Raw genomic sequence first — 16,748 nt, forward strand, 5'->3', positions numbered from 1 at the left:
TCCTTTCATTAATTTTTTTTCAGTTCCTGAACAGTTCGTATTGATGTTAATTCCAAATATCACCCATAACACAATGTATGGCCACCTATTTCCCGGCCTGTTGTTAAGGCAGCTTCCACTCACAGCTCAGACTTAATGGCAACTTGGTGCAAGGGCTCGACCCGACGAACTACAAGCCCTTTAAGGACTGCAGCATTTATCTTCCACACTGTTTGTTGATACTTTTAAATTGGAAAATTTGCGGTGATGTAGTAACATTTTCTTCCAACAACTGGCGCTGTTGCATCCTGAAGATTTCTACAGTTTTCTTCAGGCTTCTGGGATTGTGCCATCATTCTCTTCCTTTGGCAGTTGCGTAAATGCACAAATTCCTCGCTTTTTCATTACATAGAATCATAGAATCCCTACAGTGCTGAAGGAGGCCCTTTGAGTCTGCACCGACAACAATCCCACCCAGGCCCTATCCCTGGAACCCCATGCATTTACCCCAGCTAGTCCCCCTGACACTAAGGGGCAATTTAGCACAGCCAATCCACCTAACCCGCACATCTTTGGAGTGTGGGAGGAAACCAGAGCACCCGGAGGAAACCCACGCAGACACGGGGAGAACGTGCAAACTCCACACAGACCCAAGGCTGGAATCGAACCCGGGTCCCTGGTGCTGTGAGGCAGCAGTGCTAACCACTGTGCCGCCGTGCTGCCCATCTTACACATCCTTACATCGCTTATTATTCGCCTTCAACAATGGAAGATTGAAGGCAAATAGTGCGTATTTTCCCCCTGGTTTTATCCACTTTGTGGTTTTACTTCTCCCTCAACAGCCACAGTCCAGCAAGGTCAGTGATAGAAGAAGCTTTCCCCGTTTCTCTGGTTATTTTTGCTTTTAAAGTTCTATTACCCCCATATCCATTTTCCAAGTACCGCCTCTAATCTAGCGGAAGGATCAATACATTCAAGGATATGGGAGAAGAGCTGGAAAATGAGATTAGAGCGACTTTCAGGGTAGTTATTGTTGGTGGAGACTTGATGGGCTGAAGGGCCTTTTCTGTGCTGTACAACTCAATACCCTGCACTCTAGCACCAATGAACTCTGCTCCGGTGTTGGCCACCAGAAGAATAGTGAAAGTACGCTACTTGAGAAGGTGGTGGTGTAAGAGTATTTTCACTGGATTTATTAATCCAGAGATCCCGGGCAAGATCTAGGGACCTGGGTTCAAATCCCACCGTGGCAGATGGTGATAAGAATATAAGAACATAAGAAATAGGAGCAGGAGTAGGCCATCTAGCCCCTCGAGCCTGCCCCGCCATTCAATAAGATCATGGCTGATCTGATAGTGGCTTAGTTCCACTTACCCGCCCGCTCCACATAACCCTTAATTCCCTCTGAATTCAATAAGAATCTGGAATTAAAAGGTCGACTGATGACCATGAAACCATTGTCGTTAAAACCCACCTGGTTCACTAATATCCTTTAGGAAAGGAAATCTGCCCTACTTACATGGTCTGACCTACTTGTGGCTCCAGATCCACAGCAATGTGGTTGACTCTCAAATGCCCTCTGAAATGGAGGGCAGTTAGGGATGGGCAATAAATGCTGGCCTAGCCAGCAACACCCACATCCCATAAAAATGGAAAAGAAAATCTGATTTTCTCTCCCTGTGCGGAAAGATCTGGTGTTTATTTCGATTGGAGGTCAGCAAATCACCCAGTGAGGAAACATGGATGGGAACCCATGCCCTCATAATGCAGTTGCATTCTGAGCAGTCTGTATGAGAACCGGGGGCCATGCTTAGTTCCGGGAATAACTGCAGGAAGAAGTCTGTTTTCATTTGCAACAGTCCTCAAATTGTGTGTGTTCCAGAACCTATCTGGAATTGGGGTAGAAAGAGCAACATTCTCGCGCTTGATAACATCATCAAACTGGATTTGTAATCTCATTACAATCGCGTCTGTCACACACACTGGCGAATTCTGCCAATCACTTCAGGAACAGAAGAACCAACTCTGACAACAGGAACATTGGAAATCAAGAACTGGAGACACAGAAACTCATGAACCAAAAACAAAAAACAATTCTAAACCCACGGGCTACCACATTTTATGAGGCCTGTAGACTTCAGTAGCGTGGAGATGTTGGCATTGGACTGAGGTGGGCACAGTAAGAAGTCTCACAACACCAGGTTAAAGTCCAACGGGTTTATTTGGAATCGCGAGCTTTCGGAGCGCTGCTCCTTCATCAGGTGAATGGACACTCATCTTGTGTGAGACCTTTCCTCACTCATGCTCATGATTCCAAATAAACCTGTTGGACTTTAACCTGGAGTGTGAGACTTCTTACTCTGCTCAGTAGAGTTTGTAGAATTTTGCAGTCATTGTAAAGTGTTGAAGGAAACATTGACTTCTGCAGGGACAATTGGGCTACGAATAGATAATAGACTTTTGAAGTGGTTCTTCAGGTTTGGAGTGGATTATTGGATTTCTGCGGGGATTATAAACCCTTTTGCAGGATCGTAGACTTCTGAAGTGATTATTTTGCTTTTATTCCTAAAAAGGTATGAGAAATGGTAATGTTCTATCTAGCCAGTGTGAGCGTATTTGCTCCTGTGCAGTGGTAGTGTTTTGGGATCACAGTTAAGGGAGAGTGAACAAACAAAGAACAAAGAACAATACAGCACAGGAACAGGCCCTTCGGTCCTCCAAGCCTGCACCGCTCCCTGGTCCAAACTAGACCATTCTTTTGTATCCCTCCATTCCCACTCCGTTCATGTGGCTATCTAGATAAGTCTTAAACGTTCCCAGTGTGTCCGCCTCCACCACCTTGCCCGGCAGCGCATTCCAGGCCCCCACCACCCTCTGTGTAAAAAACGTCCTTCTGATATTCATGTTAAACCTCCCCCCCCTCACCTTGAACCTATGACCCCTCGTGAACGTCACCACCGACCTGGGAAAAAGCTTCCCACCGTTCACCCTATCTATGCCTTTCATAATTTTATACACCTCTATTAGGTCACCCCTCATCTTCCGTCTTTCCAGTGAGAACAACCCCAGTTTACCCAATCTCTCCTCATAACTAAGCCCTTCCATACCAGGCAACATCCTGGTAAACCTCCTCTGCACTCTCTCTAAAGCCTCCATATCCTTCTGGTAGTGTGGCGACCAGAACTGGGTGCAGTATTCCAAATGCGGCCAAACCAACGTTCTATATAACTGCAACATCAGACCCCAACTTTTATACTCTATGCCCCGTCCTATAAAGGCAAGCATGCCATATGCCCTATTCACTACCTTCTCCACCTGTGACGTCACCTTCAAGGATCTGTGGACCTGCACACCCAGGTCCCTCTGCGTATCTACACCCTTTATGGTTCTGCCATTTATCGTATAGCTCCCCCCTACGTTAGTTCTACCAAAATGCATCACTTTGTATTTATCTGGATTGAACTCCATCTGCCATTTCTTTGCCCAAATTTCCAGCCTATCTATATCCTTCTGTAGCCTCTGAGAATGTTCCTCACTATCTGCAAGTCCAGCCATTTTCGTGTCGTCCGCAAACTTACTGATCACCCCAGTTACACCTTCTTCCAGATCGTTTATATAAACCACAAACAGCAGAGGTCACCCACGGTCAGGATGCAAAATACCTGTCGTCTCTTGGCTCAAGAGGTCTTCGATTCTTCAGCCACATGATCAGTGGTTCCGGTAAGCCGTGAATCTGGCATTGGAACCTGGCAACACCACCCTCCTCCACAACCATCGACTGGGGCTGCACGTGGAACGGAGACAGAGCTGGGGAGGAAAACAGAAGAGGGTCAATTAGGAAATTTAAGGACACGTGGGAAGGAGGACGTGGGGCTGTGCCGTCCATGCTTCACATATTGGAAGCCACATGCATTAACTCTAACCTTTCAACAGGAAACCCAACCCTAAGCAGCAACAACAGATATTTATATCGAATCATAGAGTCCCGACAGTGTAGAAGGAGGCCATTTGGCCTATCATGTCCACACTGACTCTCCCATAGACCCAGACCCAGGCCCATCCCCTGCCCTATCCCCATAACCTCACCTATTTACCCCGCTAATCCCCCAAACCTATACATCTTTGGACACTAAGGGGCAATTTAGCATGGCCAATCCACCTAATCTATACATCTTTGGACTCTAAGGGACAATTTAGCATGGCCCATCCACCTAACCTGCACACCTTTGAACTGAGAGAGGAAACTGGAGCACCCAGAGGAAACTCACGCAGACACGGGGAGAACGCGCTAACCACTGTGCCAGCGTGCTGCCTTATAACGCCTTTAACATCCCACGGCATTCATAGGAGCACTAAAAGGCAAAATTAGGCCCAGAGCCACATCGGGTGGCATTACAGTAGATGGCCAAATAGCTTGGTCAAAGAAGTCGATGTTAAGGAAAGTCTCAAAGGAAGAAAAGGGTGGCATGGTAGCAGTGGTTAGCACTGCTGCCTCACAGCCCCAGGGACCCAGGTTCAATTCCAGCCTCGGGTCACTGGCTGTGTGGAATTTGCACATTTTCCCCATATCTGCATGGGTTTCCTCCGGGTGCTCCGGTTTCTTCCCACACTCCAAAAGATGTGCGGGTTAGGTTGGTTGGCCATGGTAAATTGCCCCTTAGTGTCAGGGGGACTAGCTGGGTAAATATGTGGGGTTACGGGAATAGGGCCTGGGTGGGATTGTGGTCGGTGCAGACTTGATGGGCTGAATGGCCTCCTTCTGCATTGTAGGGATTCTATGAAAAAGGGGGAAGAGATTGGAGAGATTTAAGGGGTCATTCCAGAGCTTTGGCCCAAGGCAGCAGAAAGGATGGTCCCTCAACACCCAGTCACTACTATACCCTGACTTCACTCTCCATATTGCACACCCTGTCGTAATAATTAGCATTGAGGGACCTTACAGAGATCAGAAAAGCCTCTGGGATACCTGCAGCCTCCCTGTGGAGTTTCATCACGGTGATTAGCTCCAACCTTTACATGCAGGTTCACCAAGCAATCAATGACAATTATTTCTAACAGATTAGAACATTTACGTCGAAAGGCTTGGAAAAAAATGGCAAATCACAGGAATGCAGTTTCTGAGTCAAAAACCTCCTCTCACCAGGCCAGTCCGCAGGGAAATGGCCCAATTCAGATAAAAGCTCGCTCATCAGTGTCACACAACAGAGAAGGCAACTGTTTAAATAATAATGCTTATGAGATGCAGAGAGGTCTTATAAGAGTTCCCAACCCGGGAACACTGGGATAGGGACAGAAAACGTTCCGAAATCCCAGGATTGAGACAGTCTGCATGAGCTAACACTGGGATAGCAAACTGACACACTGGGAAACATTGGGATAGAGACAGAACAAACTGACACTGGGTTTGAGATACTAAACACACAGAGAAAGATAATATAGTGACAACATATCCACAACATTTATTATAAAAAATAATGCATTGTGCTCACTATAAAACTTCCAGATATACACCACACTCAACTATAACACTTTGATACATACAACACTCACTGAAACACTTTGATATACACAACTCACTGTTACACTTTGATATACACAACTCACTGAAACACTTTGATATACACAACTCACTGAAACACTTTGATATATAGAACTCACTGAAACACTTTGATATATACCACATTCACTTCAATACTCTGATGTACATCACACACTATAAGACTCTGATGCAAACCACATCATTCACTATATGATTCTGATATACACCACACTCACTCAAAGACTTTGATACACACCACTCTGTCTCACTGGGCTGATGTTCACTTACTCAAGGGAGTCTTGCTGGACTAGTAACAGCCTCAAAATGTGCCGGGTAGATTCACCACACTGCCAAAGGCACGTCATTCAAGTTAAAACATATTAAACATAAGGCCAGGCAGCCACTTCTGAACTGAGACCAGTAACGGTTCAGGAGCTGGAGTGTCTTTTTTCCTTGTCTTCCACTTTTGTGTTGAAGTGAAATACTTGACCCTGTTTTTGGAGGCACAGTACTTGGGAATGCTTAACTCTGTCCTGGACACACAGTAATCGGGAATGTTTAATTCTATCCTGGAACTCACAGTGATCGGGAATGCTTAATTCTATCCTAGGACCCAGAGTAATCGGGAATGCTTAACTCTATCCTGGGACCCAAAGTAATCGGGAATGCTTAACTCTATCCTAAGGCCCAGAGTAATCGGGAATGCTTAACTCTATCCTGAGACCCAGTGTAATCGGGAATGCTTAACTCTATCCTAAGGCCCAGAGTAATCGGGAATGCTTAACTCTGTCTTGGGACACACAATAATCAGGAAAGCTTAACTCTATCCTAGGATACACAATGTTTGGAGTGTGCAGGCAGAGCAACAGTGAAATGTTAGTTGCCCTGAAGCATAAAGAACGGTATGGAAAAGCATGGCTGGACTAACAGCAAGTAAAAACTCAAGCCTCTGATTGAATTCAGCACAAACTGAAGGTCTAATTCTATTAAACTAACAGCATTATACCCACATCAGCCCTTAATTCAAACAAAGAACGGTTTCAAAGGCTCCATGTAAACAGTCATGTAATGTAAAAATTGAATTATAATTACTTTAAGAAAGGCCTTGAAAGGCTAAGCTAAGGATACATCATTACTGGCCAAGAAAGGTCAGCATTAAGAATAAGTGGTAGCAGGTTCTGGTCTGCTCACTGACTTGGTACAGAATCCAATTTTCAACTGTCAACCTCTGCACACATCCACGTTTAAACCCTTTTCACATTACCACTCACACTCTGGGCAGGACAGTCACAAACACCCAATATTAATATCAGCTTGGCTGAGATACCTGTACTTTTGCTAGGGAGTAAGAAGGTTCAATTCCAGCCTCAGGTGACTGTCTGTGTGGCGTTTGCACATTCTCCTCGTGTCTGCGTGGGTTTCCTCCAGGTGCTCCAATTTCCTCCCACAGTCCAAAGATGTGCAGGTTAGGTTGATTGGCCGTGCTAAATTGCCCCTTAATGTCAACAGATTAGGAGGGTAAATACGTGGGGTTGTGGGGATAGGACCTGGGAGGGATTGTTGTCGGTGCAAGCCCAATGGGCCAAATGGCCTCCTTCTGCACTGCAGGGATTCTATTCATAGAATCAGAGAATCATAGAATCTACAGTGCAGAAGGAGGCTATCTGGCCCATCGAGCCTACACCGACTACAATCCAACCAGGTCCTATCTCTGTAACCCCACATATTTGCCCTCCTAATCCCCCGACACTGAGGGTCAATTTAGCATGGCCAATCAACCTAACCCGCACATCGTTGGAGTGTGGGAGGAAACTGGAGCACCCGGAGGAAACCCATGCAGACACGGGGAGAATGTGCAAACTCCACACAGACAGTCATCCGAGGCCGGAACTGAACCTGGGTCCCTGGTGCTGAGAGGCAGCAGTGCTAACCACTGTGCCACTGCGCCGTCCCTATTCTATTCTAAAACCTCACGGGTATTGCAAACACAGGGGGCAGCAATGGCCACACTGTGGCTCTTTGACACGCAGACTCCTCGTGCCATTAAACCGGTTAAATCACGCATTGGGAGGAAACTAAACAGCCGGTTACAGCCTTGGCTTAACAGGAGACACCATGGAGAGGAGGCAACAGCACTGGGAGCAAGGAGGGTTATAGGTCAATGATTCGTACTGCTGCGAGATTTCTTTTTCCCTACGCAAGGCCCCATGGCCCTCAGTGCCATTTTCTCCGGCTCTCTAACCCACCCTTTCACTGCTGACCCTTGAACTTCCAGCTTCTGTCTGGGAGGGAGGAAGCAGTTTGGTACAGAACAAGAATACAAAAATCTACTGTATTGGGGCACAGATGCTCTGATCCAAATCTGTTGGTCAGTTGAACCTTTTGTTCAAAATAAAATCAATCCTTGCTTTTTAACCACAGTGGTTAGCACTGCTGCCTCACAGTGTCAGAAACCCGGGATCGAATCATAGAATCCCTACAGTGCAGAAGGAGGCCGGGCTTGGGTGACTGTCTGTGTGGAGTTTGCATGTTCTCCCTGTGTCTGCATGGGTTTCCTCCCACAGTCTGAAAGACGTGCTGGTTAGGTGGATTGGCCATGCTAAATTCTCCCTCGGTGTACCCAATCAGGCGCCGGAGTGTGGCGACGAGGGGATTTTCACAGTAACTTCATTGCAGTGTTAATGTAAGCCGAGTTGGGACACTAATGATTAAACCTTGGGCTGATTTCCCGCTTTGGAAGAGTAAGGTTGCAAAAAGTCACTTCAGCAGTGAACATGCGCGAGCTCTGGCCTGTGCGTCAGTGAAGCAGATTCATTCTTGCCACAATCAGCACAGTGTGTGAAGGAAGCCTGAAAAAATAGAAAGGAATAAAAATGGAACGTTTCCTCACAGAAGGTCTGTGCAATCATCATAGAAATGTGTCTGTCAAGGTTGTCCGTGTCTTGCAGTTGGCGAATGTCAGGAGATTTTCGTGTATGTCTCTGAAGTTCATAGGCTGATATTTTCCAGCCATTTCCACTGGCAGAATCTTCCAGTCCTGACAATGGCAATACGTCATGCCCCCCTCCACCACAACCCCCCCTTCCCACCCCTCCACCACAACGCCGCTGCCACCCCCCCCCCCCCCCCCACTTCCCATGCTGCAGGTTCTCCAGTGCTGGAGAATGCGAACAATAGGAAAATGTGTTGACAGCAGAGGAACCAGAAGATCCCACCACCCGTCAATGGTAAACTGCCCCTGCTGCTATAAAACATGCCGCAGTGAGGCGGGGCGTGGAGGGGAGGATATGCGTGATCCCTCCCTCCATAAAGTTTGCCCTCCCCTCTGGCAACGGGGTGATTGTGGGGATGAAAGGTTTGACGTATGAGGAGAGATTAAACAGTTTGGGCTTTTCCTCCCTGGAGTTTAGAAGGCACAGTGAGAAGTCTCACAACACCAGTTGAAAGTCCAACAGGTTAATTTGGAATCACGAGCTTTCGGAGCGCTGCTCCTTCATCAGGTGAATGGAGGTTAGTTCACAAACACAGCATATATAGGCAAAGACACAACTGCAAGATTGTGTAGTGAGACTTCTTACTGTGCCCACCCCAGTCCAATGTCGGCATCTCCATCTCGAGTTTGGAAGGATGAGAGGGGATCTGATCAAGGTATGTGAAATACTAAAAGGAATTGATAAAGTAAATGTCGACCAAGCGTGGAATTATCCCGTCCCATCCGACACGGGAATTGCAGCGGGCGGGATGCAGACCGTGCAACGGTCTGTTGACCTCAGGCGGGATTTTCCGGTCTTTGGGCGAGCGTGGCTGGAAAATCCTGCCCTCAAATGTTTCCTCTTATGGGGCAATCCAGAACAAGAGGTCACAGGTATAGGTTGAGAGGCGGTAGATTTAAAACTGAAATGAGGAGGAACTACTTCTCGCAGAGGGTGGTGAATTTGTGGAACTCACTGCCCCATTGCGCGGTGGAGTCTGAATCATTGAATGGTTTCAAGAAGGAGATGGATCTATTTCTGATTTTTTAAAAGTGATAAAGGGATATGGGGAAGAGGTGGGGAGGTGGATTTGAGAGCAGAGAAAGATCAGCCATGATCTGATTGAATGGCGGAGCAGGCTCGAAGGGCTGAAATTGCCTCCTTCTGCTCCTAATTCCTGTGTTCGAGTGCTACCGGCGAGAATCTTTGCCTGTTCGTGCAGTTCAGCCATGCACATCCCACAATTTTATGATAATTCATTAATGGTCAGAAATTACGAATATTGGATGCCCGAAGACTTATTTTGTGCTTTCCAGCAAGGAAATTCTTCCTGTGCTTAAAATTACTCCCATGATCTAGGCTGACACAACAGCACCAGCACTGTCCTTCTGATGAGACATTGGAATCATAGGATCCCTACAGTACAGAAGAAGGCCATTCAGCCCATCGAGTCTGCATCGACAACAGAACATCCTACCCAGACCCTATCGCTGTAACCCCGTGTATTTACCCCACTAATCCCCCTAACTGACACATTCTGGGACACTAAAGGGCAATTTGGCATGGCCAATCCACATAACTTACACATCTTTGGGGCGTGGGAGGAAACCGGAGCATCCGGAGGAAACCCACGCAGACACGGAGAGAATGTGCAATATCTACATAGCCAGTTACCCGAGGCCCAAATTGAACCCAGATCCCTGGTGCTGTGAGGCAGCAGTGCTAACCACTGTGACACGAGGGACGACAGACACTGTCTGTTCCAATGGTTCAGCTGGATGCCAAAAATCGCAAGACACTATTCCGAAAAGAGAGGGAATTTCTCCTGATTTCTGTGCCAATGCCAAAGCAAACTGGAATATCTGGGTATTATCTCAGTATTGTTTCTAAGACATATTGCTGCTCCAATTGTCTTCCTGGTCATGGTCGCCATACTTTGAAGTACTTTCGGATCTTTCTAAAGTTTCTGACCAAGCACAGAGTATGTGCAAGTTCTTCCATCTACACATCTTTTTCAGGGAATTAATAACTCTAATTCAATTTGTTCACGGCATGTGGGCATCGCCGGTCAGGCCAGCCTTTGTTGCACATCCATAATTGCCCTTGAGAAAGTGGTGATGAGCCATTTTCTTGAAGCGCTGCAGCCATGTGGTGTGGGTACCGCCCACAGTGCTGTTAGGGAAGAGCAATGTAAGACTTTTCTATCAGTTGTGTGCACAGCGACCTTTGTCTAAAAGAATTAGGCATTTGTCAGTCTTCATGTGTTCACTCCAGGCAGAAGTCAATGGGCCACAATGTTCCTGAGTGGGACAGCACAGATCGTAGTGATAATTGTTGCTGGACTAGTCATCCAGAGACTCAGGTTAATGCTCTGTGGAGCCAATCCAACTGATGAAATTTAAATTCATAAATCTGGAACTAAAAGCTAGTCTCAGTAGTGGTGACCGTGACAACTCTCACTAATTGACATAAAAGTGTCCTTTAGGGAAGGAACTCTGCCGTCCTTTTCTGGTCTGGCCTACATGACTCCAGATCCACAGCAATGTGGTTGACTCTTAACTACCCTCTAAAAAGGCCTCAGAAGCCACTCTGTTCCAGAGTAATTAGGGACGGGCAACAAATGCTGGCCTTGCCAGCGACGTGAAGACCACATCCCGCTACGGAATAAAGGAAAAGAAAAGGAAGAACGCTTATCTCATGATGGGACTCAAAGTGAACCCTTTATCTGAGTGACCACAGTGATGGAGAAGTAGGAATTCAACAAGTAGGGTAGAAAGGAATTGATGATCTGGTGATTAGGTAAGAAGATCATTTTAATCCAGTAATCAAAATGAAAGGGAAACGGTGATCATGGAATCCCTATAGTGCAGAAGGAGGCCATTCGGCCCTTCGAGTCTGCACCGACCACAATCCCACCCAGGCCCTTTTCCCGTAACCTCACATATTTACCCTGCTAATACCCTGACACTAGGGTGAATTTAACATGGCCAATCAACCTAATCCGCACATTTTTGGAGTGTGGGAGGAAACTGGAGCACCCGGAGGAAACCCACGCAGACGCAGGGAGAATGCGCAAACTCCACACGGACAGTGATCCGAGGCCAGAATTGAACCCAGGTCCCTGGCGCTGTGAGGCAGCAGTGCTAACCACTGTGCCGCCCCAATCTGGGAGAATTACGACAAGAATGTATGGGGTATTCTGATGCACTCAAATTATTGTCCTGTTGTCCTGACTGGGCATTTTCTCAATTGGATTTCAAAAACGTATAATTCTCTATTTCTGTCCCAAGCAACATAAATACAAGATGTCACCTCTTGATGGAGGGTGAAGAAAAAATAAACTCAAGCTAGAGGTGAAATGAACTGCCTGTCTGTCTTGTAACACTGATTGAAACAGGCATCTGTCTCCAATGCTTCATAAATCACTAACTGTTGGCACAGGAGGTTCTGAGATAATTAATGGACGAAGCAGAGGCATTAAAGGAAATATATGCAGAATGACAGCAGGCTCAGTCAGCATTTCGGGAGGGGGGGGTGGGTGCGGCGGGGGTGGGGGTGGTGAGGGGGGTGGTGGGAAAGCTGACAGCTAATTAGACCAGGATGCAATGCACAACCGCTCGCTGCTGTATCGTATTAACATGAGCTCCTCAAACAGCATCTCTGAAGAGCATCCATGGCACACACATCACGGAAGAGACGTAGACACCTCGGTGATGTCTCCCCTAATGTATTCTGTCCTTTCCACATTTGCATTTAATTAAGTTAACTCTTCACCAGGATGTTGATAACAGCAAACGTGAGAAAGAATAATGAGTGACTGCGAGCAGAGATTCTGTTATTAAGAAGTTGTCTTCCTTTCTGAAAGATAGACGGACAGATAGATCGTTCTGAACGAACTGTAAAGTTTATTTATTAGTGTCACAAGTAGGCTGACATTAACACTGCAATGAAGTTACCGTGAAAATCCCCTAGTCGCCACACTCCGGCGCCGGTTCGGGTACACTGAGGGAGAATTTAGCATGACCAATCCACCTAACCTGCACATCGTTTTCACTGTGGGAAGAAACCGGAGCACCCGGAGGAAACGCACGCAAACACTGGAGAAAGTACAGACTCTGCATAGACTGTGACCCAAGCCGGGAATCAAAACCGGGTCCCTGGCGCTGTGAGGCAGCAGTGCTGACCACTGTGCCACCATGCTGCCCATATATCTACGAAATGAACAGTAACCCAAAATACAACACCCACTACAACACAGTCGACCATCTCCATCCACACGGACAGTCACCCGAGGCCGGAATTGAACCTGGGTCCCTGGCGCTGTGAGGCAGCAGTACTAACCGCTGTGCCACCGTGCTGTCGGACAATGGTGCGACACAGACTGAGCAGAGCTGACCTACCAAAATTATCAATATGGCGCTGATTTAGAAACTGCTGGCTTGCTGTATAAGTGACCTTTCTAAAGAGTTGGTCATCTGCTCTTGGTACTGCCACAAAAGAATGAGCCACTAATGTATTATGGACTTGGGACAGTTTGTGATGTCCGATGGCACTCATTTGGAGCAATAATTGATTTATTTTGGAAGGGGCCCAAGAAAGTTTTGGTTCTGAGAACAGTTGATACAAGAGCGACTATTCTCTAACTTTACAGTGCCATCCAACACTTTGATCACTGACTCTGGCTTCCAGCTCTGCATGGGAAATAACTGGCAATTTTATAATGTCGAATGCAGTAAAATATTGAACGAATGGGTGCAAATCACAGATTTTATACTTTATTTTTGGTTCCCAATTCCAAATGCAGCTAGATTATTTTACACATCAATACACTATATAAATATATATCTTCACTCGGCCTTGCACTAAAAAAAAAGCTGTGGGCCTTTAATGTCAGGACTGAAGATGATCCAACAGCAGAGAGGAAGTAGCTAAGATGGATGATCGTGATTTCCTCTTCAATCTTTCCACAAGAGCAGAAGAACATTTTTTACGCCGAGGGTTGTTAGGGTGTGGGATGCCTTATAGAAGAAACAGTGATTGAAGTAGAATCTGGATAAGCTTCAAAGGCAAATTGTATTAAAAGAGAAGTGGGTAAGTATTTTAGAAAGGAAAATATTAATAGAAATGAGGAGAGGCCACAGGGGCAGACCTAGGTTTTTTTTATTCATTCATGGGACATGAGCATTGCTGGCTGGGCCATCATTTATTGCCCATCCCTAGTTGCCCCTGAACTGAGTGGCTTGCTAGACTATTTCAGAGAGCAGTTGAGAATCAACCACATTATTGTGGCTCTGGAGTCACATGTCAGCCAGACCAGGTAAGATTTCCTTCCCAGAGGACATGAATGAACCAGATGGGTTTTTCCAACAATCGACAATGGTTTCATGGTCATCAGTAGATTCTTAATTCCAGATTTTTTTTATTGAATTCAAATTCCACCATCTGCCGTGGCGGGATTCAAACCCGGGTCCCCAGAACATTGAAGGATGGGGCAGCTTTAAAGAAGCCTGATGTCCCGCCCGGATACCCGATTTGGACAGGGTAGGGAGTGAAGCTCCACGCCCAATGCTAATTGGCCAACTTCCCACCCGGTTTAAGTTTAAGTTTATTTATTAGTGTCACAAATAGGCTTACATTAACACTGCAATGAAGTTACTGTGAAAATCCCCGAGTCGCCACACTCTGGCGCCTGTTTGGGTACACTGAGGGAGAACTTAGCATAGCCAATGCACCTAACCAGCACGTCTTTCGGATTGTGGGAGGAAACCCACGCAGACACGGGGAGAATGTGCAGATGCCGCACAGACAGTGACCCAAGCTGGGAATCAAACCCGTGTCCCTGGCACTGTGAGGCAGCAGTGCCAACCACTGTGCCACCATGTTGGCTGATGCTTGAGTCGCCATGCTGAGAAGGTGGGGGTGGGAGTGAGGGGGCCTCTGGTTCCAATGCTCTGGACAAGGTGAAATAGTTGGTCATGGTCGATCTTATCATTAAAATGGCAACTGTATTAATAAAGGTGTCCTGGTCTTGGCTCCATTATAACAGGCACCTTTCAGTCATAAAGGTGTGTTCAAAACTACTTTTCGGATTAGATCTTAAACTAAGGCCCTCTCTTAGCTGAACATAAAAGATCCCGTGGAACTCTTTAATGAATAGAAGTTATCCTACCATTGCAGCCCAACATTTATGCCTCATCCAAAAACTACTTCAAATATTTTAGACTTGTAGCTGTTGTTTCTCTTCCACACCTGGTGGTGCACAAAGCAAACTGTCTGTTCCCGTAGTTAGTTTTTTCCTGGAACAGGTCACTACCCTGTCGCCAGGGGTTTTTATCTTGAAGGGCGCCACTCCACATCAAGCATCGCTGACCAGGAATCTCTCCCACTCTTACCGCCAGCCATTGGCGTGTTTGGAAGGATTTGCAGAATGACAATCAGCATGTTTGGCCATGTGATGAACACATCTGCCTTGGCCATTAAGTCCTGGGGTGGGACTCGAACCCAGAGCTTCTGGCTCAGAGGCAGGGATGCTACCCACTGCGCCACAAGACCTCCATGATATTTGAGGCTTGCTGTGCACAAAATGCGTTTCCTATGTTAAAATAATGATTACATTGGGGGAGGCAGTGGCGTAGTGGTATTGTCGCTGGACTAGTAATCCAGAGACCCAGGGTAATGCTCTGGGGATCCAGGTTCAAATCCCACCATGGAAGATGGTGAAATTTGAATTCAATAAAAATCTGGAATTAAAAGTCTAATGGTGACCACTGTCGATTGCTGCAAAAACCCATTTGGTTCATTAATGTCCTTTAGTGAAGGAAATCTGTCACCCTTAACTGGTTTGGCTAACACGTGACTCCAGAGCCGTAGCAATGTCGTTTACTCATAAAGGCCCTCACGCAGAGAGTGGTGGGAGTGTGGAATGAGCTGCCGGATAAAGTGGTAAATGCGGGGTCACTTTTAACATTTAAGAAAAACTTGGACGGGTTCATGGATGAGAGGGGTGTGGAGGGATATGGTCCAAGTGCAGGTCAGTGGGACTAGGCATAAAATGGTTCGGCACAGACAAGAAGGGCCAAAAGGCCTGTTTCTGAGCTGTAATTTTCTATGGTTCTATGGATGGGCAATGAATGCTGGCCCAGCCAGCGATGCCCACTTCCCATGAACAAATTTTTTAAAAATGTCACTTCATTCACAAGGACTGTATTTCAAAATTACTTAATTGGTTGTGAAGTACTTTAATATGTCCTGAGATTGTGAAAGTCACTATATAAATGCAAGTTCTTTCTTTCACTGGAATGTTTAAATTGATTTGAAACTAATGATTTCTGCCGTAATACCTAAACTCCTAAAAATATTGTAGTCAGGAAAAAAATCCAAGGAAGTTTTTTTTTTGCAACAATTCCAATATTCCATTGCAAAAATATGGAGGGCATCTGTGCTTTGTCAGGTGGTAATGTGCTTGTCTCAACCAATCAGTTCGAGCAAAACTAATCAGAACAACAAACCCAGGAAACAGACTTTCACATCGGTGCTTATGACCCACACAGGCTAACAAAACTGCACTTGTACCTTAACACCCTCCCTGATGTGAGGCTGGTTAATATCAGACCACAATGAAGTAACATGCTCCAATGAATTTCCAGTCTGCCTCTTGTTTAAGTGGTAATTGAACCGATGAGTGGCCGGTCTAGGCAAAGGCTGTGGCAATTATTATTTATTCCTGACTGGTTTCAATCCTTTATACCAGGATGGAGATACGAGCGCAGTGTGTGGAAAATAGTATGAGCTTAGTGGTGATGGCTAGCTGAACTGTAATATCTTCTTCTAAATTAATACCTTCTACTGGTGATCAAATTGCAGCAATGTTTACATAGTAGAAAGATACCATAAATAATCCTCTTGGTCCAAGGTATCACCATATCCACATCCCACACATATATCCCATTACATCCCATATATAATATATCTCATTCATCTCACCATGGCCATTCTGGTACATTCCATGGGGCTTATTATTATTCCTCATTATAATTTATATACAATATTGTAATACTCTTCAATATGTCTCTTACACTCACTGTAACGCTCTTCAATGTACCAAACAAAGAGCATTTCTACACTCTCAAATATAACCTGCACACTAATATACCCCGCTCTTTAACACATTTTGATATATCCCATACTGAAACTCTCCAATATATCCCATACAGTTCACTGAAACTCTCCAATATATCCCATACACTTCACTATAACTC

General features: G+C 45.9%; 1 protein-coding gene across 1 annotated transcript in view; it reads right to left on the reverse strand.

Moving 5' to 3' along the window:
- Window positions 1-16,748, reverse strand: part of igdcc3 (immunoglobulin superfamily, DCC subclass, member 3) — a 140,928-nt gene that overhangs the window by 58,891 nt on the left and 65,289 nt on the right. Inside the window, exon 2 of the mRNA XM_078240993.1 lies at window positions 3,642-3,786. Within this exon, the coding sequence (XP_078097119.1) occupies window positions 3,642-3,786 (145 nt within the window). The remainder of the gene's footprint in view (window positions 1-3,641; window positions 3,787-16,748) is intronic.

Source organism: Mustelus asterias, chromosome 24, assembly GCF_964213995.1.
Source record: "Mustelus asterias chromosome 24, sMusAst1.hap1.1, whole genome shotgun sequence".
NCBI lineage: Eukaryota > Metazoa > Chordata > Chondrichthyes > Carcharhiniformes > Triakidae > Mustelus > Mustelus asterias.